Source organism: Canis lupus, chromosome 7 (genome assembly GCF_003254725.2).
Source record: "Canis lupus dingo isolate Sandy chromosome 7, ASM325472v2, whole genome shotgun sequence".
In the NCBI taxonomy this organism is placed as follows: domain Eukaryota; kingdom Metazoa; phylum Chordata; class Mammalia; order Carnivora; family Canidae; genus Canis; species Canis lupus.
The window spans coordinates 32,719,915-32,741,774 of record NC_064249.1 but is presented as its reverse complement, the minus strand read 5'-3'; the positions used below and the strand labels follow the sequence as shown (position 1 = coordinate 32,741,774).

Sequence of the window (21,860 nt, the reverse complement as noted above, 5' to 3'; positions counted from 1 at the left end):
GAATGAACTGTAGAGAATGTCTGAAACATCAATGTGTGTATAAACCACTGGGGACCCTTTTATTTTATTTTATTTTTTTTGCGGGGGGGGACCCTTTTAAAGTGCAGATTCTGATTTAATTGGTCTGGGATGGGGCCTGAATGTCTGCATTTCTAACAAGTTCCACAGGGACCACACTTTCAGTATAAAAAAATCTGGAGACTAAGTCTATTGAAAGTAATAAAAACCAGCTATAAATATTTGTTTATTTTGATGCTAGTTTAGCATCTTAGGTTAACATTTCCTTTCATCAGCTGCTTCACAAATGGTGCTACTTCCTCCTTTACCTTCCCCACATCCAGATCTCCTAACACACAGTGAAAACTTTTATCATTTCCTATAATTAGATTTCATTGTGAGAAGTTCAAGATCATCTAGACATTCTCTCTTCCCATCAGCAAAATCACTCTCTAATAAGAGCTCAAATAATTTTTTATCTTTTCAGAAATCACCTCTCATTTTCCGTGCATACAAAACCTGTGGATTTAGCATCTGGTGCCCTGGGAAGGATTGAGAAAGGAGAAGAGTGCTTTCAGTAGACCCATGTTGGAATGGACAGGAATCTTGTATCACTGTTGTTTCCTCATCCTCACTGATTGGTGTAATATCCAGTTAACAGTCATGTATTGGTCTGCAACTTATTTATTTATTTATTTTTAAAGTAGGCTCTGTGGAGCCCAACATGAGGCTCAAATTCATGATTCTGAGATCAAGACCTGAATTGAGATCAAGAGTTGGACGCTAAACCAACTAAGCCACCTGGCACCCCTAGTCTGCACCTTAGCACTGTGTCATTTGAACCCATGATATGGCCTCTGGCAAAGAGCATATGCTGTGGAATCAGACAGCTCAGTGTTTTGAGTTCAGTCTCTATAACTACCTGGCATTCAGAACTTGGATAAACACTTTCACCTCTTTACGTCTCAGTTTCCTCATTAGTAGAAGAAAAGGACAAACTTCTTTTTTTTTTTAACTGATGTCTAAATGAGGTGATGTGTGTAAAGCATTTTGCACTGTGTTTCGGACATAATAATTGTTTAAGACAAATATTAGCTAACACTACCATTAGAAAGCCTAGATTAAGGCCGCATAGAAATAATAAATTATATCAAGACCACAACTACTCATGAGAAAATTGACCTCTCTGGAGGATAGTACTTTAAAACTGTCAGTCCACTTAGGGTTGGAACTAGTTCTTTTCATAAAAAACACTAGTCAGGTGGGCACTGCAATAAATGGATAGTGTGGGAAAGGGTTACTGGGAAGAGTTTACATGACTTCCCCAGCCAACTAGAACTAGGAGGGAAACGCAGCGCCTTGCCCTCCTAACCCATCAGGTCCTTGTGGCCTGCGCTTCCTTTCTTACCCAGTTTAGAATCGTGATGTGCCACTCACTCATATATCCATACAACGGTCCTTCCTTTCCCGCCACTTTGCCCTGGCTTGGCAAGAACCCCCAGTGCAGGGTAACACAACCGCTTGTGTGGCTTGCACCCATGCTGCTGTGGCTGATAAGCCTCAGAGGAAATTGCCCATTGGAGGAGCTCCTCAATCACTCAGGTGCTCCATCCTTCTAGGGCTTCGGTAGCCCCAGCCATCACCCATGCTTCCCTGGGTGATCTCGATCATGGTGCACAGCAATAGTATTGAATCTCTGCATTCCTATCCTACATGTGTGCCCACCTCCTTGTCCCTCTCACAACTTACCTCACTTTCCACTTTAGATGAGAGTGCAAGCCACAGATGAGAGCTTCCTTGGCATTTTTTTTGCCACTCTATTTACAAAACCAACCTGGATTTGGACACACCCTTTCTTCCTTCTATCCCTTTCAGAGGAAGATGTGTTTCTCTTTTCCTAATCTCCATCTGCTCTCTGTCCCATCCCCTTCATGCTATCCTCAGAGCTTGTCACCTTTCCCCTCAATATCTCATCTATCTCTGCTTTCTTCTTACTTGCTTCCGGGATGTTCATATCTTGCACATCCTGGCTGGCTCAGTCGCTGCAGCATGTGATTCTTGATCTTGGGGTTGTGAGTTCAAGCCCCATGTTGGGCGCAAAACCTACTTAAAATTTTTTTTTTGTGCATCTTAAAGACAAAAATACAACAAGCCTCCCAAAGGCAATTATGGAAAATAATCCTTAGTCCTTTTCTTGCTTTTCTGTCTCCAGCTTCATGTTCCAAGTGTTGTAACTTGTCCCACTGCCGTGGAATTTGAATTCCTCTTATAGCTACATTTTGGGTTGTGGTGGTTGTAACCGCAGACACACTCTTCTTGAACTTGACACTTTGCCCTCTATGTTAGTTCTCTACTGCTACCAAAACAGAGAACCGAAAACATAGTGACTTAAAACACTACCCATTTCTTAGTTCACAGTTCCATAGAAAGCCAACATGGGTCTTGATGAGCTAAAATCCAGATGTCAGCAGAGACATGTTTTTTATTGAGACTTGGGGAAGAATCTGTTCTAAGGTCATTCAGGTCGTTGGCCTGAGATCCCCTTTTCCTTGCTGGCTATGCACTGGGGCTGCACTTAGCACCCAGAGGCGTCTCTTTGGGCCCTCTGTCTCGCACCAGCAATGGCCCTTCAAATATTACACTGGGCCCATGCAGATAATCCAGGATAATCCCCCTATTTTAATTCAGTTTATTAGTAACATTAATTGCATCAGCAAAATCCCTTTGTAGCAGTACCTAAATTAGCGTGTGATTGAATAACTAGGGCATGGGAATCTAGAGTTCTGCTCTCATTTTCAAAATGCAGTACAATATGATTTACATCACTTGTGCAAAATACAACACAAAACATGCCAAATGCTAGCAACTGATTTAACTCCAGACAATAGTGTGAGATAATAAATTTTAGATAATAATGTGAAATGATGATGTTAATGATGATTATTTCTGTCTTAATAAATTTCATTGTTTTTCAGGGGTGTGAGAACTACACACCATATGTGTTGTCACAAAATTTGAAATAATGTTCTATATGTCTAGGACACCTATATTTTAAAAGCAGTTTACAGGCAGCTATTTGACTCAACTTGCAATTTTGGAATATTCTTACAGTGAGTGTGACAGCATGTCTGTTAAATGTCTGGTCATGGATATGAGAGGATGTTCTTTGAGAAGCCATATTGGTGCTTCAGACTAGCACTTAGGTCCAAAGCCAGGTTTCATACCTACTAGTCACATGACCTCAGGCACATTCCTTAATTTCTCTGCTCCTGAGTTTTCCCCTCTGTAAGAAATAATTACCCCAACCTTATGCCTTAGTGTCAGAATCAAATGAGGAAATCATGATTAGATTACTTAGTAATTAGGAAGATTAGAATGTACCTAGATGGCATGAAGTACCAAGTTGGAACTCAACCGATGTCAATATTTGAGTAAATACAATTCCTGATTTAACAAGAGACAGTACAGAAAACAGTGCTCAGGTGTGTCTTCTTTGCTAGTTCAAAGCTGTCCACCAGGCACCTCTGCCCCCTGCCCAGACAGCAAGGCATTGTTCATGCAGTCTGTCCTACATGCGATATATAGTCACATCTATAGGTACCTGCCATCCTGTAGGACATCTGTTCTTATGGAAATGACAAATTTTTACTATTCTTACTTACAATAACACAATATTCCAATGTTTACCATAAATAATTTCCAAAGGATGCTAAAAACTACACTTTCTTGAGGAGAGATTTAAGAGCCTTTAACCAGATAAACTCCTTCAGAAAAGACAGCTAAAGCTTTACATGTTAAAAGGAAATGTTTCAATTAAGCAATATTTTTAAAGAGCACAAAACATCTTTCCTAAGATGAACTATAGCTTCAAGGATCTCAAATTTCTCTTTCAATCATTTAAATTTCAGGGAAGTAATTGTGCATGTGACATGCCTGGAGTACTTTGTAACTAGTATCAATAGTGCATTAGATATTAATTTTCTTTTAACTATGTTATTTAAAGGACTTGCTCCATGCTTTAAGTGATTCATTTATTTAACTACACTTTTTTCCCCTAATTACATAAGGAACATGTAGAACATTTGAGGAAAAGAAAAAGCAGAAAGAAGAAAATAAAAACCTGTATTCAACCTATTTTTTAACCTACCCTGGAACATTTTAAATATATTTTTGAAGTTAGCAGATACAGTTTTAGATTTATAATAATTCACTTTAAATTCACTATGGAGAGAACACAGTTAAAGGCATCCCATGGGGTGGTGCATGCCTCTTTTTAAAATTAGTTCGAGTATGCTCCTAGAAAAAAAAATGTGTTTGTGAATTGCCTCTGGAAACATAGAGTAACATTGTATTGTAGGCAAGTGGGTTGTATCTACATCAGGATTCCCACTGACTAGTTTTATAAATTTAATATCATTACATTCCCTTGGATCTCTTTACATCTAATTTTTCTCCTTATAGATTAAAAAGGCAGGTCTAAGTGATGTTTTAGTTAAGTTATAAGGTTTCATTATTCTATAAACGTCCATTTTTCCAAGTCCATTTGCATCTGAAACCTAGAAAAAAAAGTGCACCTTTTGTGGCATTGCTACAACAAAAAGATTTATATTCAGAATCTGTTTTGGGCTGCCTGGGTGGCTCAGCCGGTTGAGTGTCTGCCTTTGGCATGATCCTGGTATCCTGGGAGTGGAGCTCCCTGCTCATTGAGGAGTCTGCTTCTCACTCTCCCTCTGCTGCTCCCCTTGCCCCACTTGTGCTCTCTCTCAAATAAATAAAAGCCTTAAAAAAAAAGGAATCAATTTTGTACATTTGTGTCTGACTTTAAAAGAATAAACATAGTTCTTATTACCTGACAAGATTAACACTGACTGATTGAAAAAATGGTAATCCGTACTGAAACAAAGTTAGTCTCCCAGCACTGAATCTCCACTTCACAGATGATGGATCTGAAGCCCGAAAAGTTTAGGTCATACAGCTTGGAATAGAAATGCCTCTTAGGAGCATTGGCACAGATAGTTTGTGAGGGAAGTGATGGAACAGAGAAGGAGAAGCTTCCTGCAATATTTTCTCAAACCTCATTGTTCTTCATGTACATACAGTGTGCAGAGGCTGCTCACCAGTGTTTCTGTTAAATTTGTGTGTAATTTATGAGAAGCCCAAGTAATGTGATAGAATAATGTCATATGGAAATACTGCAGAGAGGAGTAAGTCTCAGCTCTAGGACCAAAACCAATTCTCTCTACGGCTTTCGGTAAGTCCATGAACCTTTCTGTGTTTCATGTTCTTCATCTATATTACTGTAAAACATTGTCTGCCACAATCTACATGGGGAGGGGGGAGGGTTGTTACAGAGATTAAATGAGAAAATAGAAAGGACACGTCTGAAAAAAATAAATGTAAGATAATTATGGTGTTCTAACTGGAAAGAGAAGGAGAAGGAGAAAGAGGGGGTAGAGATGGGAAAGATACAGGGCTCTATTTCCTCACTCACACAATGAAACAATCTGGATCTACTTCACTCATTGCTTCATCCATTTATTTCAAAGACAAAGAAGTGTTCTGTTTATCAGCAAGAAAACATTTGTAATATAATTCTCTCTCTTCAAAACAGGGAACCCTATAAAATACACAGAGGCCAAATTCTCAGTTAACATCGTGAAACTCCAGGTAAGCGGATTTACCAGAGTGCTGCGTCTCATTTGTTGGTGCCATGGGACATTTTTAGGGCATTTGTTTTCTGAATCCAAGGGTGTAATAGAATATCAACAGACTTCTGTATTTCATGAAAATCAAAAATTATTTGATGTTGACATGAATCATTTGTTATACATGCATTTTCATATTTTTAGTGACCCAAAAATATTATGTTAGAAATTCAAGCACATGAACAGTTGAGCATGTGAGAAATATTCATTAAAAAACTGAGAACAGTGAGGATATGTGATTCTCAAAATTGTGGCTACTCCAAGTTTAGTGACACAGAATTCAAGTTATCAGTAGATGAGATGGAACAGTATTCAAAGGATTTACACAGTGTGATTGAGCCCAGATCCTTGAAAAAAATGTTCATTTTGTTTACTTACAAAATGTAGAAAAAAGACAGCCATTTCTGTATCCCTACAAAATTACTGATTTTTCTCTTTCATTTGATTTCTTAAACTCTTCTCATCTTTGGGGGGGTTATGGGATTTTGTTGATATATACATTATATATATAATAGAATACATATATGTATATATTTTATTCCATTTTCTTGAATCAGATATATAGAAAGATAGATTTGTGTTCTATTTTATTAAATCAGTGAATTAAAAAAGACAAAAAGCACCTTTGCCCTTGCAGACTCACTTTTAGGTCCATGCCCTGGGACCTATGCTTGTAGAGCAGCTCTGTCCAGTTGAACTGTCTGCAATGATGAGAATCTTCTTTTTTTTTTTTTTTAATGAGACTCTTCTATCATCTGTCCTATCCAATATGATAGTCACTAGCCTCACTGGATATTGAACCTTTGAAATGTAGTTCAGTTTAAGTCAAGGAGTTGAACTGCTAATTTAATTTCAGTGTAACTAGCACTTGTGGCTAGTGTCTACTGTTGGTCAGCTCAGGTTTACAGGGTCCCACTCTAGGTCTTTCCATGGTCCCACTCTAGTTCAGGAGGTTAAGGGATCATTGTCCACCAGGAGTTCATGCCCATGCTTTTAAGCCACATTCTAGATTCCTGGGGTCCCAGAATCCCCTGCCTAAAGGACTCCAGGCTCCCCTCCAGTTCCATGAAGCCTCTCATCCAGATACATCCTCATGGGGGTGAGCCACACACCACAAACCAGGTGCACCTCTAGGATTGAGGGGTGTCCAAGGCAGGGTGTTGATGGTGAAAGAGTTTAGACACATGGGCTGGGGTGTCTGCTGTCTGCACGCATGGTCCCCCATGATGTGGGATGAGACCATTAGTACAAAAAGAAGAAGGTGTTCCAGGGCTAGCTCTTCCTCTGTCTCTATGTTTTAGTATGAACTGCAAGGTGTGAGATTTTAAATTCTAACTTGGACTTCCAGGGCCTTATTAGGGCATATTTGTCAAAATTGGAGGATAGAACATATTTGATTTAACAGTTAGCTGAATTTATATATAAAATATAAAAATATTTATATATTTGATATATGGGCCTCTATTTATACTTTTGCTCAAATAAACAGGGGGATTTTGCACATTTGACTTATCCGTAGAACTCTTTGTAAAGAATTTGACAACACTTTCTTCACAATGAACACTTTTGATCATGGTGGCTAATTGTATCATTTCCTTTGATCTTCTGATATTTAGCCACTCTGTGTTAAATTCTTTTCTCTTATGTTTGTGCTCTTGAAGAACAATGCCAAATGTCCTCTTATACTGTCTGGAATTGTTCCCAAAGAACAAAGTTGAACTCTTTCTATGGAATGTGGTCTGTCCATCTTTCAGTTGTTTGTCAGCAAAAATCTATCTTTGCTAATCAGAAGGAATTCCTTTTATGTCTATTTTGACATTTTCTGTGAGATTTTGTGTTGTACCTTCACTAAGAATAAATTCGATATTTCTCAGTCATTCTTTGTTTTATTAATCCAGCTGTCTGGTTTTACCTGCACCATTGAAGGAGGGGGCATATCCAGATTCTGGTCCAACCTTTGCTCAGGTGGTCTACTTTTTTGGTAAGCTCCATCAGTTCCTTTGAAGTTCTGTGTAGTGTATTCTGACAAGATGACTAACATTCACTGTAATTTTTGCAACACAAACATTAACTCAGGATAGTTCCAGAAAAACAGGTCACCACTCTATAGAACCACACTGCAAATCTCAGAAATCTCTAGCTGAAAACCCAAGGCATATTGGAAAGTTGACCATTGAATATAAGGCTAAAATATTTATAGGGCAAGCTCTGCTAAAACACTTCCATGGGCACAGCGGGCTCTAAAAAGAAAGAAAAAGAAAAGAAGGAAAGGAGAGAGGGAGAGAAAGAAAGAAAAGGACATATACCTGAGAATCATGATTCATTGTCTTTCATACATGAACCCTGTTCTCTGGTAATCCCTTTACACTTCTGCTTAGATTGTATGCGTATTTATATACGGTGCTTTCGTATTTTCACTTTTGACATCATAATCAAGTAAATATCTAAGAGAAAATCATACTTTTACTTTTCATTTCTTGCAAAAAAGAACAAGCTTTAAAAATATGCTCCACAGTAGAATCTTCATGCTAATCTACAGGTATCTAGGGCTTGTTAGTACTTACCAGAAGTTTGTGAGAATGTTTTTCAATTTCTATAAGCAACCTAAAATATTTATAAGAATTATTAATTTGAGGGGCACCTGGGTGGCCCAGTCATTTAAGCTCTGATTCTTGATTTCAGCTCAGGTCATGATCCTCAGGGTTGTGAGATCGAGCCCTTCCTCAGGCTCTGTGCTGGGCATGGAACCTGCTTAAAATTCTTTCTCCCTCTGCCCCTCCCACCTCTCTCTCTCTCAAAAAAAAGAATTATTAAATTGACATGGGATGTATTAAAATTCAATTTGTGGTGTGTTGGGGCATTAACTCCAAAGATCTGTTTTATTGGAATTCTATTAAATTTATAAATATTAACAATTACTGGGGACACAGTTGATATTTTTGCAAATTGAATCCCTTAATTACTTTCCAGATCTTCTCTTACTCCTTCAGTAAAGTGTCATAGTCTTATACATTCCTTAATAATTTTATCTCATGGCATTTTCTGTTATTTGTTCTCGTGAATGAAAACTTTGTTGTTGTTGTTCCCTGATAGTTTTATGTGCATACGTCCAGGAGAGAGTTCTTGCTTATGTTTGTGAAAGGTATTGAATCTGACAGATTTATCTTCTTTGAATTCTCTTGAACTCAGTTCTGATAGTTTGCTATGTGATTCTCTTGTATATTCTTGGCAAAAAACTACATCATTTACAAATAATGAAATTTGCATTTTTAGTTACTATTTTTTACATTTTTTATTACACTTTATTACATATCACTTCCTTTTTGTTTTTGTCTTTGCATTACTTACAATTTCCAGTAAAGTGTTGAGGAGTAGTGAAGATAATAGGCATCCTTTTCTTGTTCTTAACTTTAATGAGAGTGTTTCTAGTATTTTACCATTGAACATGACCTTGGTTAAATAGGTTTCTAAAAGTCTCTATAGTGAGTAAGGTATACAGTGAGCTAAGTACTAGGAAGGAAACCAATAGGGCATTGTGATAGGATTATCTGTCAGTGGACCTCAGGGAAGCTTCTGTAAATACATGAGTAAAATAATTAAGCTGAGACCCGATAAGCAAAAAGGATTCAGCCATGTGTAAAGCTAGACAAGAGCATTTTAGGTGGAGGCCAACAAACACAGACTTTAAGGCTGGACAGATTTTGTCTTATAACTCTCCTCCCTTCGCACACAGTGAGTCACACCTTTGCAGAACCCTCGTCCCTTGAGTATGTCTAGAACCTGTAACTTACTTCTAACCAAATGAATAAGGCAAATGTGCTGCATTATTTCTCCCATGATTATGTTACATTATAGAAGACTGTTTTCAGGGACTGTGGAGAAAGAGATTCTCCAGCCAGTGTTGAAAAAGCAAAGCTGTGAACTGTCTATGTATTGGGTCATATGGCAAAGAACTGCAGAGAGCCTGGGAGATATGAGGGCATTTTCTAGTCTCCAGCTTCTAGACAATAAGAAGCTGAGTCCCTTGGTCATACAACAAGGAAATGCATTCGCTCAATGAAAAATGAGCCTGGAAGGAGATTCTTCATAAGTCAGGTCTCCAAATGAGAATATCTTGACTGCAGCATTATGAGACCTTGAACAGAGGACCCAGTTAAACTGTGCTCAGAATCCTGATCCATAGAAACAGTGAGATAATAAATGTGTTTCTTCAAGTTGTTAAGTTTAGAGAGAAAGAAATCTTGCCATTTGCAACAGTATGGGTAGATTTTGAGGGCATTAGGCTAAGTGAAATAAATCAGACACAGAAAGGCATACTATCACTTATATGCAGAATCAAAAGAAGCTGAACCCAGAAAAACAGACTAGAATGGTGGTTATCAGGGGAAAAGGGACATGTGCTTCAAAGGGTCCAAACTTCCAATTATAAGATGAATGTGTTCGGGGATCTGATATACAGCATGGCAATTATAGTTAAGAATGCTGCATGATATACTTCAAAGTTACTAACAGAGTAAGTCTTTAATATTCTTCCCACAAAAATAAAAGGGTAATTATGTGACATGATGGAGGCATCAGCTAATCCTATGGAGATGGCCATTTTGACATATATGAATATACAAATTAATACATTGTACACCTTAAACTTACACAATGTTGTATGTCAATAAAGTTGAGGAAAAAGTTGCTAAATTTGTGGTAATTTTTTACAGTAGCTACAGAAAATGAACACAATCCTTTACCAAGTTCAGGGAATTATCCGTCATTCCTACTCTAAGATTTTTTTTTTTCTTTTTGAAAAGAAGAATGGCTACAGGAATTTGATTTCTATCAAATACCTTTTTTATTTCTGTGTTTGTTTAAAATCAAGAGTCAGCAAACTTTTCCTGAAAAGGGCCAGGTAGTAAATATTGTCAGCTTGCAGACCATTCAGTCTCTGTCACAATATTCAGTTCTGTACATGTAGCAGAGACACAGCCACAGACAGTATACAGACGGGTGAATGTTCTGTGTCTCAATAAACCTTGTTCACAAAACAAGTGGCTGGGATCCCTGGGTGGCGCAGCGGTTTAGCACCTGCCTTTGGCCCGGGGCGCGATCCTGGAGACCCGGGATCGAATCCCACGTCGGGCTCCCGGTGCATGGAGCCTGCTTCTCCCTCTGCCTATGTCTCTGCCTCTCTCTCTCTCTCTCTCTCTGTGACTATCATAAATAAATAAAAAAAAAAACAAAAACAACAACAAAAAAAACCAAGTGGCTGTAGAGTTTGGTCCATGAGCTTTAGTTTGCTAACTTCTAATTAAGATTATCATATTATTTTTTCTCCTCTAACATGTTGAATGAAATACATTACTAGACTTCCTAATATTAAATTGCCCTTACCTTTCTGGGGTTAAGTTCTACTCAAAAGTGATTTTTTTAATGCACTGCTGGATTTGATTTGTTAAAATGTTACTTAGGATTTCAGCATCTATAGTCATAAATAATATTGGCCTATAGTTCCCTGACATTTTATCTTTGTTCAGTTCATGTAGTTTCAGCTTCATGAAATGAGTTGGATAGCTTTTCAGTTTTTCTTAAGTTGTATGAAAATGTATATATTGAGGGAATTATGTATTCTTTAAAGGCTTAATAGGCTTTTTATTTGCAGTCTTTTTCCCAAAATTAGTTGATTATTTTTTTTTATTTGGTCAGTTCTTAGCAATTTGGGCTGTCTTTTATTATTGATTTCTAATTTGATTATATTGGAATTTATTGAAATGTCCTTTTTAGCTTTATACATGCACTGTTTTGTCATGGCCCTATATATAATTGAGAAAGATAGGTCTTTCTTATATCTTGGGTTCAAGTTCTATTTATCACATCTACATATGTATAAATAGAACTATACATATCTTTGCAAAAGTGATAGTCAAATCCTTTAAATCTTTGCTTTTCCTTTTGTCTACTATAGCTAGTGAATTTTTTTTTTTTTTTTTTTTTTTTTTGAGAAGCGGAGAGGCAGAGAGAATCTTAATCAGGAGCCCGATGCACGGTTTGATCTGACAACCCTGAGGATCATGACCTGCGCCAAAATCAAGAGTCAGATATTTAACTGTCTGAACCACCTAGATGCCCCTATATCTACTGATTTTTGAAAAAGAGCCTGATAATTTTTATTATTACTTCAATTGCTTTGCATGCATGTATGAAATTTTTATAAACATTTTCTTAAAATGTAAGTTACTTCAAATCCTTTTAGAATAGGAAGAATCTGGTTTATAAACAAACCTAGATAGTCTTCTGTGAGTTCAACAAAGATCAGAGGCATTTCTTTCTCCTTTTCCATAGCCCATAGATCACTTAATCAAACTGCATATCTATATGTTCATCCAAGAAGAACAGAAGTTGGTGGAAGAGAGACAAAGCTACACGGACAAGGAAGTGACTCAGAAAATGTAAGAAGTGGTCAATGATAGTCTTTTTCTTCTTTTATATGATATTTCTACATATTGAAACTATTGAAAAAGAATATGTCATTGATAATGCAATGAAGACAATTAACAACTTGGTTGTTGTTAATGGCATGTATAGTTCTTCCATTTAGCATCTCAGTCTAAAAGTATTTAAGAATTACCCACTAATAATATAGCTAAATCTCTGTCTGTCTTATTCTCAGGAGTGGTGGCCATGTCTTTATGGCATTCATATGTATAATATACTCACTGTGAGAATCACACTTTGATTAAATTATTTATTCTGACCAAGGAGAAATAATACCTGGATTTCTTGTGATAAACATGAAAAGTGACTACCTCACACCAGTCTATAGATGCATCGGGGTTGTTGCAGAGCTTCCTATAAAAGCTTTTCGCATCTTGATTCTTCACTTCTGGACCAAAGAGCTCCTGCACAGCCGCATAAAACTTGTCATAATCGATTGCATCTGCATCATAACAAAGTACAAGAACATTGTTACCAAATTCCAAGGACTGTATTGTTTGCTCAGCTCCTTTTCCTCTCTTCTAATCTATTTAATCATTTCAACCTATTAAAACTAGATTGTGCTGCATTTTAAGATTACATTACAAACATAACTCGGCCCTTGACTAAAATATTACTTAGAAGAAAATATTTTGCTTTGGTCCAAAGCTTATGTTTCAACTATTTTAGGAGTTTTGTTCATGAGTACAAAGATAAGAAAGTGGATTGCTTCTTTCCTATTGTGAAAAGTTTTACCAATCAGGAGTGTCTGCTAGAACTCATCTTAGGGTGGAGGGGGGACGGGAGTAAAGAGCAATTCTTGATCCGTTCTTTGACACCATGTGAAAACACACACACACACACACACACACACACACACACACCATGTTTGAATATCAATTTTGCCAAATTTGGTGATTCACTTGGGAGCTACTATTGAGTCTAAAGACAAGAAGGAGTTAGACACAAAAATGCATTGCAAACTTGTTATGTGTAAGAACTGAGCTAGACACTGGGCTTAGAACTAAATAAACAGGTTCTCTTCTTGGGAGTTGATGCTCTAATAGGAGAAACATAAAATCAACAAGTAAACAAACAGAATATTTACTGATTGTGACAAGCAAGACTATTTACTACAGCTAGACATTAGATGAGTGGTTATCTGTATAAGGTGAGAAGAGATGACGGGACTCTTGGGATGCTAGGAATAATCTTTTGATCTGCCTGGTAGCTACAGGTATGTTTACGATGTCCACATTTATTGTGCTATACACTTAAGATTAGTGTGTTCTACAGGCTCTACTGTATGTGTGTCCATTAGTAGCAAAGTAAACATTATTAGGTATACAGTGAGCTAAGTACTAGGAAGGAAACCAATAGGGTGTTGTGATAGGATTATCTGTCAGTGGACCTCAGGGAGGCCTCTCTAAGTACATGGGTAAAAAAATTAAGCTGAGACCCGATAAGCAAAAAGGATTCAGCCATGTGTAAAGCTAGACAAGAGCATTTTAGGCAGAGGCCAACAAACACAAAGACTCTAAGACTGGACAGAGTTTGGCATGTTCTGAGAAGGTCAGTAAGTACTGAGTATAGTGAGGACAGGGAAAGCATTTTCGGGTGAGATTTATCAAGAAGGAAGGTCAAGCTGGAGTCAGCAGTTTGTATTTTACTTTAAGCATGATGGTAAGCATCCTGGTAAGGTACTGCCTTAAACTTTCTTCAAGGCAAACTGGCTACTGTGAGGAGGTAATAGTGACAGCGATAAAGCCAGAAAGGCTAGTGCATTAGTTTGGGTTTTATATAGTGGAGGCTTGGCAGACAGAGCAATGCAGCAGTCGATTGCATATCTTGGACTGTCATGGAAAGTCTCATTTATGCTGATTGTCTCAACTTAGTTATTAATAACAACCCCTATTGCTCTTGAAAATTTCCTCAATTGGATGATATATATAGTCACTGAGAAGTAGCCCTGGAGATGGCAAGATATAGTTGGAAGTGGAATGGCAAAGAATTGTAATGGATTGGATACTGTTGAGGGCAGGAGTGGTGAGTGAAGGACAGGCAGGAACCCAGAGTGGTGGTTCTCATCTAAGAAGGGGTTTGCCCTCTGTCTCCCACAAGGACATTGGCAATATCGTCTACAGACGATTTTGTTTGTTAAAATTGGGGATGGGAGTGCTACAGCATCTAGTAGAGGCCAGGCTGAAAACCATCCAATGATGGACAGTATACCTCCTGCCCCACCCCACATTCACATACACAGAACAAAGAATCATCCAGCCCCAAATGTCAGTAGAAACAAAGTTGAGAAATCCTGTTCTGGAATGACACTCAGGTTTCTGGTTTTAAAACTCAGCAGATTTTGGTGCTATTACCCAAACAGGGGCAACTGAGGAAGAACCATTATTGTTGGGGAAAATAAAGCAATCCATGCTGGTCATATTTTTTTTTTTTTTTTTTTTTTTTTTTTTTTTTTTTTTTTTTTTTGTTTTTTTTTCATGCTGGTCATATTAAACTAAAAATTCCAAATAGATTATCTGCTTTAAATTCACACCATTGTGGGTATAATGTATCTTTATGTAAATGTGTCTCATTGTAAATGCGGCTAGATGAGGATGATGAAACTTTTCTTTCCTGGGGTGATTTTAATTCAATCAGGTCATTGACAAGAAGATTAAAGAACAATACTGCACAGATGGATTCTTGGATCAATTCCTTGACATAATTTTTGAGCTAGACACTGTTACATTAAAAACATACTCTCAAGAAATAGTAAAAGAGACCATAAGGGAAAGGAAGGAAACTGAATGGGAAAATCCATGAGAGTCTCCTAACTCTGGGAAATGAACAAAGGGTTCAGAAGGGGAGGTGGTGGTGAGGGGATGGGGTAACCTGTGATGGGCATTAAAGAAGGTATGTGATGCGATGAACACTGGGTGTTATACGTTGGCAAATTAAATTTATATAAAAATATATTAAAAAATCATTCTCTCTAGTTCTTAGCTTCTTGCCGATAGTGAGTAGGTCCTATTTTCCAGTATTTATGAATGAATATGAATGTATGCCAGTATTTACAGTCTGATAAAGTTAAGATTAAATTTCTCCCTCCCAATCTTTCAAATCAGTCCCTTTGTCATAGAAGGGAATTTAGCATTAATTAGTTTTTAAGGAATCTATACTATATACATATATACACACACACACTTATATAATACATAGTATTTTGTATGTCTACTATACATTATGCTACTATACATCATGCTGTAGTATATTATAGTACAATATTCTATAAAATAAACATCACATATATATCTATAAAATATATATGAAAATATATATTTACCATAACATATGAACTATAGAGAAAGGAAGTTTTTCAATGTGACTTTGTGACGACAAGGTCTAAGCGAAAGCAAGATTAGCTTGTTGGTTTAGCACACTTTTTTTTTTTCTTAAGTAGGCTCCATGCCCAGCTTGAATTCATGACCCCGAGATTAAGACCTGAGCTGAGATCAAGTGCCTGATGCTTAACTGACTGAGCTACTCAGGCGTGCCTGCTTAGTACATACTTAAGGAGCACTTCTGGACTGAGCTAGCCCTAGGGTTACAAAACCTTCAAAGCATTTGTAGTTCAAGTGCTGTGGGCAGGAAGAGACACATATACATCGATTTCAGCAGGTCAAGGGAAATCTTCCAGATGGCAAGAAAGAGCATTCACAGTGTTAAGGATGGCTTCATCTGGGGAAAGTTTTTACAAGATGACATTTGATTTGGGTCTTAAAAGATAAGCAAAGTTTACAGAGACAAAAAAGGGGAGGAAAGGCACTCTACATTGGGAGAACGACACATGCAATATTAGAGTCATTACCAGTATGAGGTGCTTGGGAATGCTGAAAAGTTCATATTAGAACAGAAAGTTCACGGAGGGAAGTTCCAACAGCTGAGGCTGGAAAGGTAGATTGAGGCATGGCTGGGAAGAGTCCCAATTGGCAAGGTCACATATGTGAACTTTACAGCTGAGTTAATAAGCCGGGAATGTGACAGTTAAAAATAACTTTTTAAGGAAAAAACCTTGGCAAGAAGATGATTATATCAAAAGGCGGTTGTAATAACCCAAGAATAAGAGTCCAAGAAATACAGATTATAGCAAGATATTCAGCTTAGGAGACTAGGTGGATGGCATCTGTGCGACTGAGAGAGAACACGGGTAAAGCTCAAAAAATAAAAGAGACAAAGAATGAGAAAAGGGAAAAATAAGAAGAGAGGGGTGTGATGAGAGACACAGAGGAGACAGTTTCTGGAAGCAGAGGAGTGAGCTCCTAATGCAGTGAAAGAGCCAAGAAAGCCCGAAAATAAAAACAATTGATTGAATCTGGCAGCCATATTAGGTGCTGGGATACCTCAGTAGGAACATTTTCAGCAAAGTGATGAGAGAAGTCGGATTGAGTAGATTGAAAATTAAGTGGTGATGCTGTGGGGAGATTTAGTGGAGAAGCATGGAAAGGCATATGGTCGTAGGTTATAGGGAAGAGAAAGTCAAGGTCAGGACATTTGGGTATATTTTAGTTTGAGAGGACAAAGCGAATGGAAAGCAGACTTTGAAGTTGTTGCACCAATGTGATAGCCTTAGACAGGAGGATGGATGGATAAAATGACAGGTGCTGCTTTGTGGAAACTCAGAAGTAGAGGAAGGGGATTTTGAGGGAATTCTTGTCTTTTGGTCTTGCTTTTTCTTATGATGCTGGAAGCCTGGCTGAGAGAAGCTGAGATCCAGAGGGTGGTAAAAGTTTGGAAAATAAATTATAGAGACAGGTAAACAGGCTGACTGAGGAAAAGAAAAGTTCTGTCTGGTGATTTGGAAAGCCCAGCCAAGTTCACACTCATCTAAAAAGCACATCTCGAAGCTCCGAGTCTTAGCTCTAACACATAGAGGTTGAGTGATTCTGGCAGATATTTTACCTGTACCTGCCATCTTTTAACAAATAAAATGGGAGTAATAGCAATGATAGTAATGTTTGTCCATTAGAATAGTCAACAGAATCAATTAAATTATATTAAGGTGATTTGTAAATTCTTTTTTTAAAAATGATTTATAAATTCTTAAACACTAGTCAAATAATACCAGCTTGTGTTTGAACATCCAAAGTCAACCATTTTACTCATTTGTGGCTCTACAGTCTGGCACATTAAGAGGCTGGCCCTGCCGACCTCTTTGCAGCTATATGGGCTCTGCTCTTTTTCTTAGAACAGCAGGCTTTGTTTCATTAGTCTTTTATTCTGCTGGTAAGCCTTATTTGTCACTGCTGTCCTCAATGCCCTGAAGCTGTCCGCTTGAGCCCTGACCCTGGTGGTGTACTCCATTCTGTGTTGATATTTCTGCTGTTAATATCCCTGGCAGACCACTGCCTACCTCATTCCCCTTACCATGGCATGTTCAAAATCATTCCAGCCTAGAGACATGAGGAGAGGCCCAGACAGTGAAGCAAAATGTCAGAAAAAAACTTTGTCCTATTTATGAAAGTCTTTATGGTCTCACAATACTGTTAAGAGATGGCAAGGTGGCTTCCATGGCTTGCTAATGGTTATTGTGTACTTTTGAGAGTCCCAGGTCAACAGCAAGCCATCAGATGTAGATCCCATGGAAGAGCCCTAAGATGTCACTTAATCCAATCTTTTAATTTTACATTTGTGAGACAATTAAGGTTGAGAGAAGTGAACAAAGCTTCCCCAGAACCACTTAGCTATTTAGAGACAGAGTCAGAACTCCGGTCCCTCATTTGATGTCTTTGCTATTAAGCTATGTTGCTTCTCTTTGATGGATTGAAACATTTCACGGTTCTAATCAACACACCCAACTGGTCTGCCCTTCATTACTGATCTTACCTTCTTTTTGGATAAACAGGCCTGCTCTTTCATCTCTTTTCTGGGCTGCTACACGTTCAACCAATATTTCAAACTCCGTCAAAGCTGTCCTGAAATTGGTAATCTGAAGTGCAATGCTTAAGCGCTTTTCCTCCATGATATCCATGGGGACATAGGGAATCTGCTATTTCTGTATAGAAAGAAATAGCACTAATTTGCCAACTTGAAAAATCTTCCAGCTGTCACAGTGCTTCCCTGCTGTCTCAATGTTTGTCCCAGCTCTCATTCCTTTGTTCTTAAAATCTCATACTGTGGGGAGGAGTCAGAGTTGTCAGTAGGAGAGTTGCCATTAGCAGAGAGGAACCTTGGTTTAGTCTAATGCATTTCATATAGGCAAGCATTTCAGTAAAAATCCTGACCTCATAATGTTACCAGTGTCTTTCATATGGTCCTCATTGCATCATAATATCTCTGTAACCTCCCCTTCCTTCAGAAGGTGTGCATTGAGTTTTCTTTCCCCACAAACTGTGTAAGTGATGTGTGTGTGTGTATACACCCTGAGAGGGAAGTAAAATTGGTAAAGGCCAGGGAAGGAAACTGGGCATTACTTTCTCTCTCCTGTATCTCCTCCCACCTCAAACCATTTGCCTTCCTCAAGATGATGAGGAGAGTCAAGTTGACACTCATTCCTGCAGCTGTACTGGATATTGAATCACAAGCTCCTAAAGATGAAAGTCTGTATTTCAGCATTTGTCATTTCTGTCCTCAAAAAGGTTTTTTAGAGGTAGTAGGGAATAAAAAAGTTTCTTCTTCCTTTATGAACTGATCTTCAATTAAAATAATAAAGTGAGGCAGGGATGGGGAAGGAATAGTTTTTGAGTGAGAGAAAAGTTCTTCAAGACGTTATTAGTTGAATACAGTATAGGGAATATAGTCATTAATTTTGCAATGACGTAGGGTGGTGACAAATGATACTATACTTATTATGGTGAGTACAGAGTAATGTATAGAATTGTCCAGTCACCATGATGTACACCTGAAACTAATATGACATTTTTGTCAACTATACTTCAATAAACAAACAAACAAAAAACCCTGACCAGTACTTCTCAAACTATCAAGGTTGTGAGAAATGAGGAATGCCTGAGAAGCCAGGAGAACACTAAGGAGATTTGATTACTCAATGTAATGTGGTATCCTGGTTGGGACCAGGAACAGAAAAAGACATTAGGTAAAAATTAATGCAATCTGATTTATTGTGTGTGGGCTTTAAGTGAAGAGCAAAGTATAAATATTCATTCATTAGTTGTAACAAATAAACCAAACTAATGTAAGATGTTAAGAGAAACTGGGTAGGGGCCACTGGGTGGCTCAGTCAAACATCTGCTTTCCACTCAGGTCATGACCCCGGGGTCCTGGAATGGAGCCCTTGAGTTGGGCTCCCTGTTCAGCCGGGAGCCTGCTTCTCCCTCTCCTTCTGCTGCTCCCCCTGCTTGCATTTTCTCTTTCTGTGTTAAATAAATTAATTAAACCTTTAAAAAAAAAGAAGAGAAACCGAGTGAGAAGGTATATGGGAATTGTCTGCATTACATTCTGTTTTTCTGTAAATCTCAAACTGTTCTAAAGGGGCACCTCGCTGGCTCAGTTGGAAGAACATGTGACTCTTGATCTCAGGGTCATGAGTTCAAGCCCTATATCAGATGTACAGATTACTAAAAAATAAATAAACTTGAAAAAATAAAGTTTATTAAAAAATAGGTGAAATGGAAAAAAAAATAGGTGAAATGGTTTCCCTGAGCTAGTATAAAAAGATGATACAAAAGAAGGCATCCTGATTTCATTCTTCTACGTGCCTGTCTCTTGAGTCACATTCCTGCAGCCTGGGCTGATGCCATCTGTGTGTCAGGACATAGCTGCTATCCCCCTTTGCCATCATTTTGGGAATTCTCTTATCCTCCCTATTATGTCCTTTGCCTTTCTTTTCCATGACTTATTCCTGCATTTTGGTGGCTTACATCCAGAAGTAGTGCCTGGAAGATAAATTTTTGAAATACCTTGCATGTTTGAAAACATTCTTAATCTTCTTTTGCATTTGATTGCTATTTGGTTGGGTTTAGAATTCTAGGTTGGAAATCGCTTTCGTTTAATATTCTGAAGATACTATTTCATTGTCTTTTTGCTTCTCCTGTTGTTACAAGAAGTCTTTTCGGATCAGCTTCTGCTGCTAATCATAAGCTATTCAATCCCTGATCCTTTGTACATAACTTGTTTTTATTTCCCCTGTGCCCTGCCACATGCATGAGCTGAGAATGCTATTTCACCCCAGAGAGTGATATCTTCATTGAGTTATTCTGATTTATCCTGATTATATATAAATCATGACTTCACTAACCAGTTCTTTTAAGAAACTTAAGTATTTACTCTTTCCCAACTCCATGGTCACTCACACTCTGCTTTTAAGAGCAAGGTTGTAAATGAGATTTCATTTTTAAACAAATATATGCATTTTGGGGAAGGAGAGTGTGGATATGTACACAGTTTATACATTAAGCTGATTGCTACATATCTGAGGAGCTATATGCACCAGGAGAATTGACATTCAGAACCACCCCAGATTCTCTCTCTCTTTTTAAAATTCAATTACATTCACTAAATGTTTTGTAAGGCAGGAAAAGGTACAGATACATTTGGCAAGATTTTTCTGTAGGGATTTCCTTCCTACCAGGGACAAAGTTTAGAGAGAGGGGAGATGTATGCATCCCAGTCTTTGGAAGTTTACTCAATTATATAAGGGTCGAAGTTACTTATCAGGTGACATGTGCCTGATGCAGAAGGCTGGGGATTATCAGTGTTCCCATGCAAAAACGACAGCTAAAACCTGTCTCCATTCCCCCTCACCGACCCCTTGTACCTTACAAAGGACTTGCTTGAAATAGAGGGACCCGGATGATTTAATACTTCAGTGAGCAGGATATTAAAAGGGATCCCTGAAGCCTTGGGAGATGCCCTACAATACGATTGAAGAACTCCCCCCAGTCTAAAAGACAGGGCAGCACGGCCCATACAGGAGGAGGCACAGAGATTCTGGGAAACCAGTTCTGCAGGTAGTACCTTATTCTCCACTTCAAACTACTGAAGAGAAGGCAGTGTCTTGGGAGGTTGAGGAGAGCACTAATTAGCACTTCCTTGGAATTTTCAGAGTAGTCAAGGGGCTGTGACTTTTCTCAACTTCTTTCCACACAGTGGACACTGGAGGGGAGAGACTGTGGCCAGCCAATTCTCCACCATAGTCCACATTCGAAAATTGGTGGGATAAGTATTCATACATTTCCAGAGGGCCAGATGCTAGACTCTGAGGGCCCCTACTGAAGATGACTGCCTGCAGGGTCTGGGGGCCTTAAGTAAGGTGTTAGAGGGAGGTTCAAGCAGCCAGCTGATAAAAGCATTGCCCCTGTCAAGGAACTTGTGAGAGAAAGATCTCTGTGACCTCAGGTCTTCAAAAGAACCCACAAATCATCCTAGAAGACAGTATTTAAAATCTGCTATAATGAGAGGGTCCCAACATTAGAGGACAACTTTACCAATCAGGGAGGATTTTTGCTTCAAATCCCAAAGGGGCCCAGAGTAGCATCTAAAGGTAGTAGATTTAGGGAATGGGAGCAGCTAAACTTGTTGTCCCCTCCACACCTAACATCTGAAGTTCTCCAGGCCTGAAGCTGGCTCTGTTTTAGAGGGTGGACAAATGAGTTTTCTATGAGTTTTGATGTTTCAATATTATAACGTTCAGGATGTTATATTAATTGAAAGTCACTAGTAAGGCCTTGGGACTTGATA

General features: G+C 38.3%; 1 protein-coding gene across 4 annotated transcripts in view; it reads right to left on the bottom strand.

Annotated features, from left to right (window-relative positions):
- The window catches only part of WDR64 (WD repeat domain 64), a 143,016-nt gene that overhangs the window by 118,149 nt on the left and 3,007 nt on the right, over positions 1 to 21,860 (bottom strand). Inside the window, exons 1-2 of one of the 4 annotated variants that reach the window (XR_007411944.1) lie at positions 18,048 to 18,427; positions 12,497 to 12,627 (exon numbers count right to left, since the gene is read on the bottom strand). Coding sequence is in view for 2 of the 4 variants with exons in the window: in XM_035719396.2 (XP_035575289.1) it covers positions 12,497 to 12,627; positions 18,048 to 18,192 (276 nt within the window). In the remaining 2 variants the exon portion in view is untranslated. Of the gene's footprint in view, positions 1 to 12,496; positions 12,628 to 18,047; positions 18,429 to 21,860 lie in introns of those variants that run through there. The other 3 variants (XM_035719396.2, XM_025430514.3, XM_025430516.3) reach the window with 3 other exon arrangements.